This window comes from Microcaecilia unicolor, chromosome 6 (assembly GCF_901765095.1).
Source record: "Microcaecilia unicolor chromosome 6, aMicUni1.1, whole genome shotgun sequence".
Classification (NCBI taxonomy): domain Eukaryota; kingdom Metazoa; phylum Chordata; class Amphibia; order Gymnophiona; family Siphonopidae; genus Microcaecilia; species Microcaecilia unicolor.
Genome location: NC_044036.1, coordinates 296,328,152 through 296,345,393, shown reverse-complemented (window position 1 = coordinate 296,345,393; position 17,242 = coordinate 296,328,152). Strand labels below are relative to the sequence as shown.

The 17,242-nt window shown below is 43.5% G+C and overlaps 2 protein-coding genes across 5 annotated transcripts in view; one reads left to right on the top strand and one right to left on the bottom strand.

Annotated features, from left to right (window-relative positions):
- FPGS (folylpolyglutamate synthase) overlaps positions 1 to 16,278 on the bottom strand; it is a 41,918-nt gene extending 25,640 nt beyond the window's left edge. The window contains exons 1-5 of one of the 3 annotated variants that reach the window (XM_030207955.1): positions 15,991 to 16,278; positions 4,686 to 4,814; positions 563 to 616; positions 273 to 337; positions 56 to 170 (exon numbers count right to left, since the gene is read on the bottom strand). In XM_030207955.1, the coding sequence (XP_030063815.1) occupies positions 56 to 170; positions 273 to 337; positions 563 to 616; positions 4,686 to 4,814; positions 15,991 to 16,113 (486 nt within the window). In that variant the 5' untranslated portion in view covers positions 16,114 to 16,278. Of the gene's footprint in view, positions 1 to 55; positions 171 to 272; positions 338 to 562; positions 617 to 4,685; positions 4,815 to 12,064; positions 12,278 to 15,990 lie in introns of those variants that run through there. The other 2 variants (XM_030207956.1, XM_030207957.1) reach the window with 2 other exon arrangements.
- Positions 16,279 to 16,390: 112 nt separating this feature from the next.
- The window catches only part of TTC16 (tetratricopeptide repeat domain 16), a 54,093-nt gene continuing 53,241 nt past the window's right edge, over positions 16,391 to 17,242 (top strand). Inside the window, exon 1 of one of the 2 annotated variants that reach the window (XM_030207951.1) lies at positions 16,391 to 16,467. The gene's annotated coding sequence lies outside the window, so the exon portion shown is untranslated. Of the gene's footprint in view, positions 16,473 to 17,242 lie in introns of both variants that reach the window. The other variant, XM_030207952.1, reaches the window with a different exon arrangement.

The following is a 17,242-nucleotide window of genomic DNA, read 5'->3' as shown; positions in this document are numbered from 1 at the left end:
GAGCAATTATTAACTTCTCTACCTCTTTCTCCCCGTTCTGCCAAATCTGAATTACCTTCCTTTCATCAAGTCGGTTATAAACTTGCCAAAAATATTTGGTGAAGAGTTCCTTGCTTATTGGCTGTCCGTTAATTCGAATTCTCTCTCTCACTTGGACCAAATGTGGAGAACTAGAAGAACAGTGAGAAATTTGAAATAAAGCTTTGGTGACCCAAAGATGCAACTCACAACATTCACCATTCCTTTTTGTTTCCAAACACCACAAAGCATACCTGTAAAAGCCCGTCTTCAGTCCACAATTCCTGAGCATTTGCTCAGCAAAAGCACAGGTGGAGCCCTAGAAGAAGGGAATCAAAGAAAAAGAGAAAGGAAAAGAGGAGAGAAAAAAAATAAGAAGTCTGAAAAAGAAAAAAATTATCCTGGGCTAAAAATCCCTACAGTCCAAGTCCAACCCTGGGCCAGAACTCCCTGTGACCTAATGTAAGTCACAGAAATCTTCAGTGTCCATCTGCCACAAGACTTTAGAGCTCCACTACCATCCCTTCCATATAATCACTCTTACCTTTCCTTTTGTTCCTGTCACATGGATAATGTTCAACTGATCCAGGTCTTCTACCTATCAAAAATACAGACAATTAAAAGTGAGCAGATACCAAGGGAGCCTGGAGCACCTGCAGTGATGCCATACATTACAAATGAAGGTTGATGGTATCTCCCTGTACCTCAATCTATTGCTCTGCCCTTAGAGCATTTAGGTGATCAAGTAAAACTTTAAATAACCTAAGTCTGTTTTTGGAGGAAGGTGCACATCAGGACACAGGCTTTCAGCCTTCACTTTTGCTTGCCAGAGTACAGGTGGGATGTGAAGAACGGACTGGGAGCTTGTGGTGCACCTTATCACACAGCCCAATATACTACTGCAAAGTACTGGAAGGGGGCTTTCATCCTTCACTCCTTACTTCTCAAGAGTACAGGAAATAGATTGATATGCTGTGGAGCAAGGTTCAACGTTAGGAGTTACGGACCAAGAAAGGGATCTGGGTGTCGTCATTGATAATACACTGAAATCTTCTGCTCAGTGTGCTGCTGCGGATAGGAAAGCGAACAGAATATTGGGTATTATTAGGAAAGGTATAGAAAACAGGTGTGAGGATGTTACAATGCCATTGTATCGTTCCATGGTGCGACCACACCTTCAGTATTGTGTCCAATTCTGGTCGCCGCATCTCAAGAAAGATATAGTGGAATTGGAAAAAAGTGCAGCGAAGGGCGACGAAAATGATAGCGGGGATGGGACGACTTCCCTATGAAGAAAGACTAAGGAGGCTAGGGCTTTTCAACTTGGAGAAGAGACGGCTGAGGAGAGACATGATAGAGGTATATAAAATAATGAGTGGAGTGGAACAGGTGGATGTGAAGCGTCTGTTCACTTTCCAAAAATAGTAGGACTAGGGGGCATGCGATAAAACTAGTGTAGTACATTTAAAACAAATAGGAGAAAAGTTTTCTTCACCCAACGCGTAATTAAATTCTGGAATTCGTTTCCGGAGAATGTGGTGAAGGCAGTTACCTTGGCAGAGTTTAAAAAGGGGTTTGGACGGTTTCCTAAAGGACAAGTCCAAAGACCGCTACTAAATGGACTTGGGAAAAATCCACAATTTCGGGAATAACATGTATAGAATGTTTGTACGTTTGGGAAGCTGCCAGGTGCCCTTGACCTGGATTGGCCGCTGTCGGGGACAGGATGCTGGGCTTGAAGAGCCTTTGGTCTTTTCCCAGTATGGCATTACTTATGGAGCGTGATGCCTTGCTAGTTAAATGTGTTTTTCTGTTAATCTGCACAATAATTCTATGTAAAGTGTGTTACTTGTCACATTACATAAATAGTTTAAAAAAAAAGAAAGAATTGACATACTCGACATATACAGCAAGGGGGAGACTACAGTATCTGAAGGTCTTACACAGGGTAGAGGTGACCACCGCCAAATAGTCCTTAGATTTTAAACAAAGAAGGAAACAAAACACATTTTGGAATCCCTATGGATTGAAATTCCATGTGTAAAGGGGAAAAGGATAGTAATAGAAGTGTACTGCCGTCCACCTGGTCAGGATGAACAGACAGATGTAGAAATGTTATCAGAAATTAGGGAGGCTAACAAACTGGGCAACACAATAATAATGGGTGATTTCAATTACCTCTATATTGACTGGGTAAATCTAACATCAGGGCATGCTAGGGAGGTAAAATTCTTTGACAAAAATCAAGGACTGCTTTATGCAGCAGCTGGTACAGGGGCCAACAAGAGAAGGAAAAATTCTAGACCTTGTCTTTAGTGGAGCTCATGATCTGGTGCAGGAGGTAATGGTGCTGGGGCCGCTTGATAACACTGATCATAATATGATCAGATTTGACATCGGCTTTGGAGTAAGTACACACAGGAAATCTAACATGTTAGCATTTAACTTTCAAAAAGGAGACTATGATAAAATGAGAACAGTGAAAAAACAAAAACAAAATTTAGAGGAGCAGTGGCGAAGGTCAAAAATTTACATCAGGCATGGATGCTGTTCAAAAATACCATCCTGGAAGCCCAGGCCAAATATATGCCCTCAAAGGCAGTTAGCTTAGCAGGGTTTAAAAAAGATTTGAATAATTTCCTAAAAGAAAAGTCCATAAGCCATTATTAAGATGGACTTGGGAAAAGCCACTGCTTTTTTCTAAGATAAGCAGCATAGAATCTGTTTTACTTTTCTGGGATCTTGCCAGGTACTTGTGACCTGGATTGGCCACTGTTAGAAACAGGATACTGGGCTTGATGGGCCTTCGGTCTGTCCCAGTATGCCAGTGCTTATGTTCTTATGGATCTAGATGCCCATGATGGAGGAGATGTCTTTTATATCATTTTATCATCAGCAGTGTCTGACTGTCAATGTATGCAGATTGTATGGTCAAATTCTGTCTTCATTTTTGGTAACAGACGGTGGACAGTTTGCCAATAGGGAGTGTGTGTTCATTCCAGTATCAGATAAAGAACAGTGTTTAACAAACTTTTACCTTTACCTGAACTTTTCTTCTATATATTATTGTAAATATGCCATACCTGTAAATAATTTTAAATCTTCATGTAAATAAAAACAATAAAGAATTTATCCGTTTCATGTTGTTAGTCTAGCAGTATAAACAGAGATTAAAAAAAAAAAAAAAAAAGAGTTGAACTCAGATATGATTATCAATATATATATATAAATGGCGAGTGTCGTACTCACTCGCAAATGCGCAGTAGAGACCCTCTCTGCCCCGCCCCTGCGTCAATACGTGATGACAGGGGCGGAACAGAGAGGGTCTCTACTGCGCATTTGCGAGGGACACCGCCGTCGCTAACGTTCCCCCCACCCGGAGTCGCCGCCGCCGCCACCCACCTTCCATCCGGTCGGGCCCTTACTCCACTATTGAAACAGCAAGGGCACGCAGCACACAGCTCTGCTGAGCTGCCGTCGGCCTTCCTTCTTCTTCTCTGCCTGTGTCCCGCCCTCGACGACGTTACGTCACACGAGGGCGGGACACAGGCAGAGAAGAAGAAGGAAGGCCACTGCAGCTCAGCAGCAGAGCTGTGTGCTGCGTGCCCTCGCTGTTTCAATAGCGGAGCGAGGGCCCGACCGGGTGGAAGGTGGGTGGCGACGACTCCGGGGAGGGGGGCCGAACTCGGAGGGGGAGCGGCAGCGGCGAACTCGGCGGGGGGGGGGGGGGGGGGGCTTTCAACCCCCCCTTCCTATACTAGCCCGTTTTTACGGGCTCAACGGCTAGTTATTATACTATTTCCAGAGTGCATCACTTGTACATCTCTACCTCCACTGCTCTGTAGGGGCCGGTGTGATTACTGTTTACTCCTACAATGACATTTTATGATTTGGAGAGACTATCAGGTCTGCAATACAGGCACAGCACACACACGCACTGCCAATGCTATAACTCTGTCCACTCATTACAGTACCAGACATGCAATTGGATATTTCTATTATGGGATACTGATCCAGATCTCCCCACCCTGTACTAAAGATTTTGCCAAATCATTTACAAACTAAAGCTGCCACTGAACAAGAATGAACTGGGTGTATTCCTAAGGAAGAAAAGGCATTTGGGGCCAAGGTGTCAATCACTGATGACAAAGGACCCAAAAAGACTGTAAGCTTTGTCCTTGGCCAACCTATATTGGATTGTTCAGTCTCTCTTGGATATTATGGAAATCTTTAAGATCTATGAGGTGCTTTAGAAAGACCCATTAACTATTAGACTATGAGGGTGGGAGGGGTGCTGATGCATAACCCCACAAAGTAATGATCTCACCATAAAGCTGAGGAAATAACCACAACTTGGGAAATCACACTTCTAACCCAAACACTAGATACAACATGTGTTCAAACTTATGGATGTGCTGTACCATACCAGGTCACACTAATGACCATCAGTTTTTCCCAATACGTAGCAGGACACACAGCAGGCTTATGTTGCTATGGGAGTTCCAACACTATATCCTGGGACCCTCCAGTGCCAAGGAAAACAACAGCTTCCCCAGATCTGTGGCAATTCCACCCAACACTTCTGTAACTGAGACACAGCAGAATTAAACCCTCAGCTGAAAGCCCCCACCCCCTCAATTCAGCACTCCAGGGCCAGTCATGCTCACCTTCAAACCACTCCTCTTCAAGAACCCTTTCATGGCCTCCAGCTGCAACTGGGGGTCTCCTCGTTCCCGTTTTACCTGATCCAGGTAACTGGCATTGGTCTGCAGGGTATTCAGAGTTTGTATTGCATCCTAAAAAATTAGATGGCAACAAAAGGAGTCAGTTCATCCTAGGCCATTTTATTAAACGGTCTGTGCATAATTTTGTCAAATTAAAATTTTTCCTGAGAGCACTGTACTCAAAAAGGGACCAATGTGACAGCCAGCACTTTGATACAACTTTTTTCAATTTCTTGAATTTTTACCTTCTCAAAAACACATAGATAGTATTCATAGTTGATGAAAAAGATCAAAACATCTTGCACAAGAAAATACAGTAAATAAACATTTATTGTTGTTCCTATTTACATCATGCTTAGTACCTGGCAGTATTAATTTGCAATCTTTTCTCTGATTTTTATTTTTATTTAAGGACACCTGATCTACTACGGTCTCTTTTGCAACCTATCAGGATACCCTATCGTCCCTGTTTTGGTGATATCTTTGAAAGATACCTTATCACGAACCATGCGCTTTTGAGCGACTGTCAGCCTTCCCCTATTTCTAGTTTAAAAACTGCTCTAGCTCCTTTTTAAAAGCCGATGCCAGCAGCCTTGTCCCACCCTGGTTAAGGTGAAGCTCCCTGGTACACATCTGACCATTGCTCCCTTACCTTATGTGCTAAGCCCCCCCAAAACCCACTACCCCCAACTGTACACCACTATCATAGTGGGTTTCTGGTGAGTTTTGCAGGGCTCACAGTTTCCACCATAAATGTGACAGGCAGAGGGAGATAGGGACCTGAGTCCCCCATGCAATGGTGCACTGCACTGACCAATACGCTACTCCAGGGACCTGCATGCTGTTCTAATAGACCTGGCTCTAACATCTGAGGCTGTCATAGAAGCTGGGAACTCATATTTTTATTCACATTTTTTGGGGGTGGGAGGGAATCAGTGACCACAGGGGGGGGGGGGGTCACCCGTGATTCCCTTCAGTGCTCATCTGGTCATTTAGGGCACCTTTTGTGCCTTATTCGTTATAAAAACAGGTCTCGTTCAAAACGTCTTAGTTTTAGTCCTGGACAGTTTTGTTTTGTTCCATTATGGCTGTAAAACACCCAAATGTTAGGAACACCCAGAACTCTCCCTTAACACGCTCCTGACATGCCCCCTTGCGTTTTGAATGCACTTCTGACAGACTTCATAGAAAAACATCTAAAAATTGGTTTCGAAAATACTGATTTGGATGTTTTTGTGAGAAAAACATCCAAATGCTGCTTTATGCCACTTTTTAGACGAGTCCCGTCAGGAGCAGGAGAGAGAGACCCCGGTGCCAGGTCCCCCTTGGAGGCCCAGGCCTGGGGAATTATGCCCCCCTGCCCCCCTCTCTCGGCGGCCCTGCTACTGGACTTTTTTGTACAGGACCAGAGGTTTTCTAGATATATCATATAGGATGAAAATGCGTGGGGGAAATGGCAGAGCCCTGGAGAGCTACTTGTAGGATCCCTCAGGTTTCCCCACTGTCCCCTACACTGTTTAATATCTTGATGCAACCGTTAGCAAAAAGTCTGGAGAACTCGAAGATCCAATCCTTTACATATGCAGATGACATTACTATGGTATTGCCTTTTACTACTGGCAAGATAGGACATGAATCTGATCTTTGTGGTTGTTCAGATTTAGTCGATCCATGGGTTTCTGCATAAAAACTGAAGCTTCATAAAGAGAAAACAAAGTTTTTATGGGTAAATCCACCATTACATCTGAGTGACATGATGCTACAAGTTAATTTTTAGATAAAACTAGATTTTTCTTCCAGAATTCTGAGAATTGTGGTGGATAGTAAACTGTCTTTAGGAACCCAGGTTCAAAAGGTGGTAAGAGATTCTTTTACGTTACTAAAGAAATTAAGAAGTATTTGGACATTTTTTAATTTGTTTTTAGATTGTTGGTTCAGGTTTTGATACTTTCAAAATTGGACTACTGCAACACTATTTATATTGGTTGCACAAAGTTGCTGAAGTTTAAATTACAATGAGTACAGAATGCAGCAGCAAGAATTATTTTTGCAGCAGACAAATATGATCGTATTACTCCTTTGTTATGTCATTTTCATTGGCTAGCATTAGAAGCAAGATTTCAATTTAAGGTATCTGCTTTGACCTATCAAGCATTGTGTGGATCTACCCCTGCTTATTTAGGCTTGAGTTTGAGTTTTTAAATTATTTTATTTCTAGATCTACTAGAAATCAATTTTTATTCAAGTTTCCCTCATCACCATGTAAAGGTAAAAAGGATTTTTCAATCTACTTTTTCTTATCAGGCTGCACAGTTTTGGAATTCTCTTCCTTCTTTTCTGTTGGAGTTCCCCAGGGATCTGTCCTTGGACCCCTTCTCTTCTCAATCTACACCTCTTCCCTAGGCTCACTGATCTCATCTCATGGTTTTCAGTATCATCTTTATGCTGATGACACCCAGCTATATCTCTCCACACCAGACATCACCGCGAAGACCCAGGCCTGCTTATCCGACATTACTGCCTGGATGTCCAACCGCCACCTGAAGCTGAACATGTCTAAAACCGAGCTCCTCGTCTTTCCACCTAAACCCACTTCTCCTCTTCCTCCACTCTCTATCTCAGTTGATAACACCCTCATCCTCCCCGTTCCATCTGCCCGCAACCTCAGAGTCATCTTCGACTCCTCCCTCTCCTTCTCTGCGCATATCCAACAGACTGCCAAGACCTGTCGCTTCTTCCTCTTCAACATCAGCAAAATTCGCCCTTTCCTCTCTGAGCACACCACACGAACTCTCGTCCACACTCTCATTACCTCTCGCCTTGACAACTGCAACTTACTCCTCACCGGCCTCCCACTTAGCCATCTATCCCCCCTTCAATCCGTTCAGAACGCTGCCGCACGTCTTATATTCCGCCAGAACCGATATACTCATATCACCCCTCTCCTCAAGTCACTTCACTGGCTTCCGATCAGATACCGCATACAATTCAAGCTTCTCCTCCTTACCTACAAATGCACCCGGACTGTGGCTCCTCACTACCTCTCTACCCTCATCTCCCCATATGTTCCCGCCCGTAACCTCCGCTCATAGGACAAATCCCTCCTTTCAGTACCCTTCTCCACCACTGCCAACTCCAGGCTCCGCTCATTCTGCCTTGCCTCACCCTATGCCTGGAACAATCTCCTTAACCCCTACACCAAGCCCCTTCCCTACCCATCTTCAAATCTCTGCTTAAAACTCACCTCTTCAATGCTGCTTTCGGCACCTAACCTTTCGAGAAATATAGTATGCCCTATCAGATTGACTCTACACTTGTCTTTTAGATTGTACACTTGTCTTTAGATTGTACACCTGTCTTTTAGATTGTAAGCTCCTTGAGCAGGGACTGTCCTTCCATGTTAAATTGTACAGCGCTGTAGTAGTAGTACTTTTAAGAATTTGTGGTTATTTTCAGTTTAGGAAAGCTCTTAAGACATTTCTTTTTAAGAAATGTTATTAGCTCATGGTAACCAAGTTTTTTTGGAAATGACTGTATAATTTTGAACACTAATTCCTGATGTTCTGTTTTGTCTGTTACCCACATTGAACTTTGTGGTATTTTGCAGATTGTAAGACTGTAGTAGCAATAATAATAATAATAATAATAATAAATCCTCCTTATGAAACAATCTGACCACAGAAGGGTCATCTACTTCATCCAGGGGAAGCTCTCCCTCCTGAAAGAACCTCTGGATGCTGGAACTCCATAATGAAAAGAAGCTATAATGAGACCTCCCTCAGAGAGTGAAGGACAGTGAGGACAGACTGAATCCAGGTCCTGCACAGGGTCCAAAAGTCTCTTTTTGAAAGCAGAATCAGTGAGCAAAGAGTCTGCTGTTGGAATTAAGCCTGAGGAAGAGCCCTTTTCATAAGAAATGCCTGAGGCTCCCACAGAAACCTGCAACTCTAGTATGTTTACATCATAAGAACATAAGAATAGCCATACTGGGTAAGACCAGTGATCCATCAGTATCCTGTTTTCCAAACAGTGGCCAAGCCAGGTCACACGTACCTGGCAGAAACCCAAATCGTGGCAATACGCAATACTACAAATCCCAGGGCAAGCAGTTGCTTCCCATGCAACCCCCCCTCTTGCTCCCCACTGTAACTGCAGGAAGAGTGGTTCATGTTAATTTAATTAATACAGTTTTGATCTGTGCTGGAGACCAAAACCAGAAGGGTGCTAGACTGTAACAAAGAGAGGCATAACCAGTAGAAGAAAGGAGGTGTTAATGCCCCTGTATAAGTCATTGGTGAGGCTTGTGTTCAGTTTTGAAGGACATATCTGGCTAAGGACAAAGACTTGAAAGGTTTCAGAGGAAGGCGATAAAAACAGTATGGAGTTTGCACCAAAATGATAAGAGGAAAGACTTGAAGACCTGAACATTTATTTATGTATTAGGATTTATTTACCGCCTTTTTGAAGGAATTCACTCAAGGTGGTGAACAGTAAGAATAGATCGAACATGAGTAATAGGCAATTACAGTAGTAAAAATATTCAAATAATACAAAGTATGGCATAGTATGCTACTTACAATGTCAACACAAAACGTAATAGAACATTTTAATTGATAGTGAAGGGTAAAGCAAAGATGGAACATATAGATAGATAAGAGAGCAAGAAGAGTTAGAAAGTAAGTTGCACATAGAAACATGACGGCAGATAAAGGCCATATGACCCCTCCAGTCTGCCCATCCTCTGTAACCCCTAATTCTTCCTGTTCCTAAGCGATCCCACATGCTTATCCCATGCCTTTTTAAATTCTGGAACAGTCCTCGACTCCACCACCTCCACCGGGAGGTCATTCAACGCCTCCACCACCCTTTCTGTGAAATAATACTTCCTTAGGTTACTCCCAAGCCTATTCCCTCTTAACTTTGCCATATGCCCCCTCATTCCAGAGCTCTCCTTCATTTGGAAAAGGCTCTCTTCCTGTACATAAATGCCCTTGAGATATTTAAACGTTTCTATCATGTCTCCTCTCTCCCAGCGTATACATGTTGAGGTTCATAAGCCTGTCCCTATAATTTTTGCATTCAAGACCGCTTTCTAATTTCGTAGCCGCCCTCTGGACCGATTCCATCCTGTTTATATCTTTTCGTAGGTGCGGTCTCCAGAACTGCACACAGTACTCCAAATGGGGCCTCACTAGAGACTTATACAACGGCACTATCACCTCCTTTTTCCTGCTGGTCATGTCTCTCTCTATGCACCCAAGCATCCTTCTGGCTTTGACCATCGCTTTTTCTACCTGTTTGGAAGCTTTAAGGTCATCATACACAATCACCCCCAAGTCCTGCTCTTCATTCAAACACTGAAGCACTTCACCCCCTATACTGTCCTGTTCCCTCAGATTGTTGCAACCCAAGTGCATGACCCTGCATTTTTTGGGATTAAACCTTAGTTGCCAATTATCGGTCCATTCCTCCAGCTTTGCTAGGTCCTTCCTCATGTCATTCACACCCTCTAGGGTGTCCACCCTGTTGCAGAGTATCATCCGCAAGAGACAAACCTTACCAGACAGCCCTTCCGCAATATCACTCACAAAGACGTTAACAAGAGCCGGCCCTAGGATCGATCCCTGCGGTACTCCACTGATGACATCCTTTTCTTCAAAGCAAGCTCCATTTACCACTACCCTCTGTCTCCTACCATTCAACCAATTTTTAACCCAATCAATCAGTTACTCTAGGTCCCATACCGAGGGCACTCAATGGGACCTAGAGTAACTGATTGGGTTAAAAATTGGTTGAATGGTAGGAGACAGAGGGTAGTGGTAAATGGAGCTTGTTCTGAAGAAAAGGATGTCGTCAGTGGAGTACCGCAGGAATCGGTCCTAGGGCCAGCTCTTTTTAACGTCTTCGTGAGCAATATTGCGAAAAGGGCTGTCTGGTAATGTTTGTCTCTTTGCGAATGATACTAAACTCTGCAACAGGGTGGACACCCTGGAGGGTGTGAATGACATGAGGAAGGATGGACCGATAATTGGCAACTAAGGTTTAATCCCAAAAAATGCAGGTTCATGCACTTGGGTCGCATGAGGTCAGAGAGATGGTTAAATATTGTCTCAGCTAGGGTAGGAGTGGATAAACGTGTCCTGTTGCAGTATGTGCAGCCCATGTCACTCCTTGTGTGTGTGAGTCTAACAAGTTAGTTACTTCTTCCACTAAAGGCCTGGTTGAAGAGCCAAGCTTTCACCTGCCTCCATGTATACGCTAGAGGAAAGGAGGGACAGGAGAGATGAAAACAGATGTATAAATACTTTTTTTTTTCAGAGATGAAAGTTGGAGGGGGTTGGGTATTTAGAGAAGGGATATAAGTTTAGGGACCTTTAGAGTGTTTTTTTTCTTTGTATTATTTTGATGCTAATAATGTTGATGCACATGATTATTTTGTGTAATTTCTCTAATAAACCCAATTAAAAAAAAAAAAAAAGAGAGATGATGAAAGTTGTAGAACTACAGGACATAATTTAATATCAGGAAATACTGTTTCACAGAGAGAGTGGTGGAAGTGGCGGGGACAAAAATAGTGATGAACACAAAAACACATGGGCATAAGCACAGAAAATCCCTATATAGCAGGGGTTCTCAACCCAGTCCTCGGGTCACACCTGAACAGTCAGGTTTTCAGAATACGTACAATAAATATGCATGACATAAATTTGCATACAATAGTTACATTTGCATGCTCTATTTTGGGTATTCTGAAAGCCTGACTGGCTAGGTGTATCCTGAGGACTGGGTTGAGAACCCCTGCTATATAGAAAGAGAACAGAATCAAAGCAAAATTTAAATGACCTTGACACTTAAAACAGAGCATAGAGGGGTTTATTCTGCACAGAGCGGCAGGTACAACTGGCCACCTTACTGGGCAGTCTGGATGGACCATACTATGCCATCATTTACTACATACACTGGTGTCAAGAGAACATGATTCGTACATTTAAATAATTGAAATGGAATATATGCATTCTTGAAATTAACAGCATTCTCAAAATTCTACCTAAAACCAAATTGAAGACACTGATAAAAAGATTCCTTTTACATTGGACCAACATGTTGTATTAGAATTCTATCTAATTATGTTCAAGAAAAGCCAAATGTGCTACCAAAGTAGAGATGTTTTTGTCTGTTTTTCCTCTCTACAACTCCTCCCAATCACACAGAGAAAAAGCAAATTGCTTACATATGAAGCACATCCACAGCCCCTCCCATCTCCCAACCCCTAGGACAAAGTTCATTCTCCTTGCCTACACACACACACATTATGGGCTCACCACAAAAGGAAAATCAGGATTAATTACGGCAAACTCCATCAGAAGTCCTTGAGGTAACCCTTTTCCCAGCTTCAACTCAGTTGTCTCCAAAACCTAAAAATTTGCTCCAAACCGTAGCACCCTAACTCGACCCATCTGTGTTGCAAGAACTGTGTTCAGGAAGACTCAGACCTCTGGTGTGCCAGAATTTCTATGGCCTCCATCTACTGAAATCTCAGCGGATTGGTGAGAGCGGGCCAGAAGTATGCACCAGAAACTAAAGAGGAGGGGCTGCTTGCTCAAGTTCTGCCTGCCTGCACACCTCTGATCTCCCAAAAATCACGTGTCCCGATTCACTTTCAACAAACACAAACAAAAGGCAGATGACTGTGACCTTACAGGGCATACAGCAATCTCTCCTAATCCACACATAAGAGCACAACCACCAGCAGCAGGGATCACCAGAATATCATTCAAAAGTTTGTTCCATCCAATATCACACTGACAGGAAAAAAAAACAAAAATTTGTACTTAGCTTCAAAATAGATGATGTCAATATAATTCATATATCTATGGGACACAGTTTATTCAATGAGTCTTATCAAAGAGGAACCCGAATTATAGCTAAGTAATGCAGGCTTCCAAGTTAGGAGTCACCAACCAAGAAAGGGATCTAGGTGTTGTCATTGATGATACATTGAAACCTTCTGCGACAAATTTATTTATTTATTGCATTTGTATCCCACATTATCCCACCTTTTTGCAGGCTCAATGTGGCTTACAGAGTGTTGTTATGATGCAGTCATTACATGATCTTAGATACAGTCGATAATAAGCAAAGGTAAGTAATTTGGATGTGGGTGCTAGGTGGGTGTTGTAAGAGGTGTTTTAGATGCATCTGAGTAGTTTGGGGAATAGTTAGTGAGGATGTCCTTAGACTTTTTTGAAGAGACGTGTCTTCAAAGATTTGCGAAAGCTGGTTAGGTTGTCCATTTTTTTCAGGGCCAAGGGTAGTGTGTTCCAGATCTGTGTGCTTTTGTACTCAAAAGTAGTAGCATATGACTGTTTGTATTTAATTCCTTTGCAGCAGGGGAAGTTCAAATTGCGGAATTTGCGGGCCGATCTTTTGGCGTTTCTAGGTGGTAGGTTCACTAGGTTTAACATATAGAGAGGGGCGTCTGCATGGATGATTTTTTGGAGGTTGTGCAGATCTTGAACTCGATTCGTTCCTTGAGTGGTAGCCAGTGTAGTTTCTCTCTTAGCGGTTTTGCTCTTTCGAATTTAGTTTTGCCAAAGATGAGTCTGGCTGCGGTGTTTTGGGCTGTTTGGAGTTTTTTAATGGTCTGTTCTTTACAGCCTGCATACAAAGTGTTACAGTAGTCCAGGTGACTTATTACTAATAATTGTACTACGATGCGGAAGATGTTTCTTGGGGAAAAAAGGTTTTATTCTCTTGAGTTTCCACATCGTGTAGAACAAATAGAATGTTAGGTATTATTAGGAAAGGAAAACGAAAATGAGGACTTTGTAATGCCTGTATCACTCCATGGTGCGACCGCACCTCAAATATTGTGTTCAATTCTAGTCACCGTATCTCAAAAAAGATATAGTGGAATTAGAAAAGGTGCAGAGAAGGGCGACAAAAATGATATAGGGGATGGGATGACTTCCCTATGAGGAAAGGCTAAAGCGGCTAGGGCTCTTCAGCTTGGAGAAAAGACGGCTGAGGGGAGATATGATAGAGGTCTATAAAATAATGAGTGGAGTGGAGTGGAAAGGGTAGAAGTGTAGCGTCTGTTTACTCTTTCCAAAAATACTAGGACTAGGGGGCATTCAATGAAGCTACAAAGTAGTAAATTTAAAACGAATCTGAGAAAATATTTCTTCACTCAATGTGTAATTAAACTCTTGAATTTGTTGCTAGAGAATGTGGTAAAAGCAGTTAGCTTAGCAGGGTTTAAAAACAGGTTTGGACGGCTTCCTAAAGGAAAAGTCCTTGGGGAAAATCCACTGCTTATTTCTGGGATAAGCAGCATAAAGTGTTCTGTACTTTTTCGGGATCTTACCAGGTATTTGTGACCTGGATTGGCCACTGTTGGAAACAGGATGCTGTCCCAGTATGGCAATACTTATATATGTAAGTGGAGTGGCTTCAGTAGCGGGTGATTAAAGTTCACATATCGTCGTTCTTTTGGAGCTTTGTCAGAACGGAGTCATCTTTTGGGTTTTGCAGCCTAGAGTCTCTGATCACAATTTGCAGTACAATTTAAAAATATTTGGTAACTGTGGAAGTATTTGAGTGTTAAATTGTATATTCTCAAATAGATGATCACGGACTACAAAAAAGTTTTTAAATTAGAATCTGAGTAAGTTTCATACTGACTTTAATGTATTCATAGAATCTCCTGATGGCACTGTTCTAGTGAAATATAAACCACTACTACCAGTGGCGTTCCGAGGGGCGCCGATGCGCCCCGCCCCCCCTGCAGCGTGACCCCCCCCGGCGAAGAGACACCCCCCACCCCGGCGAAAGAACCCCCCTGGGTGCACGCCACTGGGGGGGGGGGGTGCTGCGCGCCGGTCGTTTCCATGCTCCCTCTGCCCCGGGGTAGGGAGGGGGCTTGGCATATGGGCTCAGGGAGTTTATTCCAAGCATAGGGTGAGGCGAGGCAGAAAGGGCGGAGTCTGGAGTTGGCGGTGGTGGAGAAGGGTACTGAGAGGAGGGATTTGTCCTGTGAGCGAAGGTTACGGGTAGGAGCGTAAGGGGAGATGAGGGTAGAGAGGTAGTGAGGGGCTGCAGATTGAGTGCATTTGTAGGTTAGTAGGAGAAGCTTGAACTGTATGCGGTACCTGATCGAAAGCCAGTGAAGTGATTTGAGGAGAGGGGTGATATGAGCATATCGGTCTAGGCGGAAGATAAGACGCGCAGCACAGTTCTGAACGGATTGAAGGGGGGATAGATGGTTAAGTGGGAGGCCAGTGAGGAGTAGGTTGCAGTAGTCAAGGCGAGAACCAGAGAGATTCAACCAGAGATTCAACTAGCTGTGGCTCAACAAAAGGATGCAAGATATCTGACAAGAATCTAAAAATATCTTTTTTATCAGTCTGGAGCACTTGAACACTTCATGTTTATTATTTTGAACATAGGGAAAAATCTAGGGTCCTGTTTACTAAGCCGCGCAAACATTTTAGACTGCGCTAATGCTAGAGACACCCGTAGGAATATAATGGGTGTCTTTAGCGTTAGTGCGTGCTAAAAAATTTGTGCACCTATAGCACTGCTTAGTAAGCAGAACTCTCAGTGCTGATGGACAAGGCTAGTACCAGGCCCTGGATCACAGCCTCTCAAGGGTGCCTGACCCTCCCTTCGGTGTTCTGCACTGCCATGCGGGAGACCCCAAATCAATTCTTGAGCAGGTAGGGGTGTGCATCTCCAAGCAAGCATGCATTCAGTTAATTTGTGCACCTAGAAATTTACCCCTCTATTTACAACAATATCCTGAAGTAGACTGGACCTGACTCCAAAATGCTATGCACATGGCTCAGGACAGGAAAGGACCATTCATAAGGATTATAGAGTGTAATGATGATAATAATAGTGTGTATGTACAGATTTTCTTCTTATTTACTGGAGTTAATAGCTTTTATGAAGAACTCACCCACAGGAGTGTACAACGGGTACAATTTGATAAACATCTTACACTATAGAACAGCATACAAATGTCAGTGTGACATGACAGCCACCCCTATGGGGTCGGGAGCAGGTGGGCAGCTGCCCTGTGCCCCTACAGAGTTGGATTACATTAGATGAGTACTAAGTGTGATGCTAACAGGGACACCCCATGGCATCCTTTCTCGGGGCCCGCTCCTTTCAGCTTCATCTCTGCCCACGTGTCCTGGGTAGGCCATAGCTGATGTAACCATCCCTCCCCCCAGGCCCGAGATACCTGATATTCCATTCTGGGAACATGTGCTGGTCTGGTGCTCAGGCTACGCACACCACACCGCGCTCCCTCCTGAGCTGAGAGGGACCAAAGCAACACCTGCAGTGCCGGAATCCGAGGAGCCATACTCAGGGGCCCCACCACTTAGCACCGCCTCCAGGCACGCGCGTAAACCGGCCCGTCTCGCCTCCTCCTGCCTACCAGGGCCCGGCCTACCGCCATCTTACTGCGGGGCGAACACCCATGCAGCATGGTCCCACTGCCAATGCCAAAGATCACCGACTCCGCCCACCTTCTTCTTTGAGGAGGTTATTATGCGTGTCAAGCCTCTCTTTAAACTTGCAGCGTGATCCTATTCATCAGACCTTTTATTACTGCGCAGGTGCAGACTGTACTTGATGCATGCATAGTATAGTCCTGTTTGAGTAACCGGTAATCTGCTCCCGCAGAGCTCAGCTCCTGTTTAACTGGAGCGGGATGGTAGCGTAGGTTTATTGTCGTTTCTTGGTCGTTGACCTCTAGACAGATAGGAGGTGTTAGCAATACAGCTAGGGAAACCTGAATAGTGAGCTTTATTGCTATAGGGATTGAGTAATTGCACCGTTGGTTGTTACTGGGCTCTAACTTTCCTTGGAGACGTCCATAGCAACCGGCCCAAGTGTTGGTTGCCTGGCGTGAGCAGGCAGGGGTGCTAGATTTCTGGTGGTATATCTCCCGGAAGGGTTCGGCGGGGATCCTGCAGCGATAGAGAAATAAGTCTGCTAAATGACTTAACTAACGGAGGGAAAATTTTAGACAAGTCGTTTTGAACGTGTGTCCTAACGCATGCTGCTATCCGTAGTCCCTGTTTCTATCATTTTAAATTAGCACTGCAGATGCTGACCAGAATGGTGCTGCTATTAAAACTTGCTCAAAGTTTCCTTTTTTGAATTTTGGTAGCTAGCTATACGTGGGTTCCGGGGAAGGAAGCTATACCAGTTGACTTGCTTCATATATATTCTTATATATATATTTTTGGCATATATATACATTTTTATATGTTTTCTTATGTTGCATGGTTTCTTCCTTTTTTTTTTTTTGTCCAACGTCTTTAAAATAGCCATGGCAACAGTATATTTTTCTCAAATGGTTGTATAAGGTGCGCACAGGTATAGGCACCACCACATGCATACACTAGTTGACACCACGTTCCTTTTTCATGCATATTATTTTATTTGTTTTTCCTTCTTTTGTTTATATATGATATTGGTCTTAC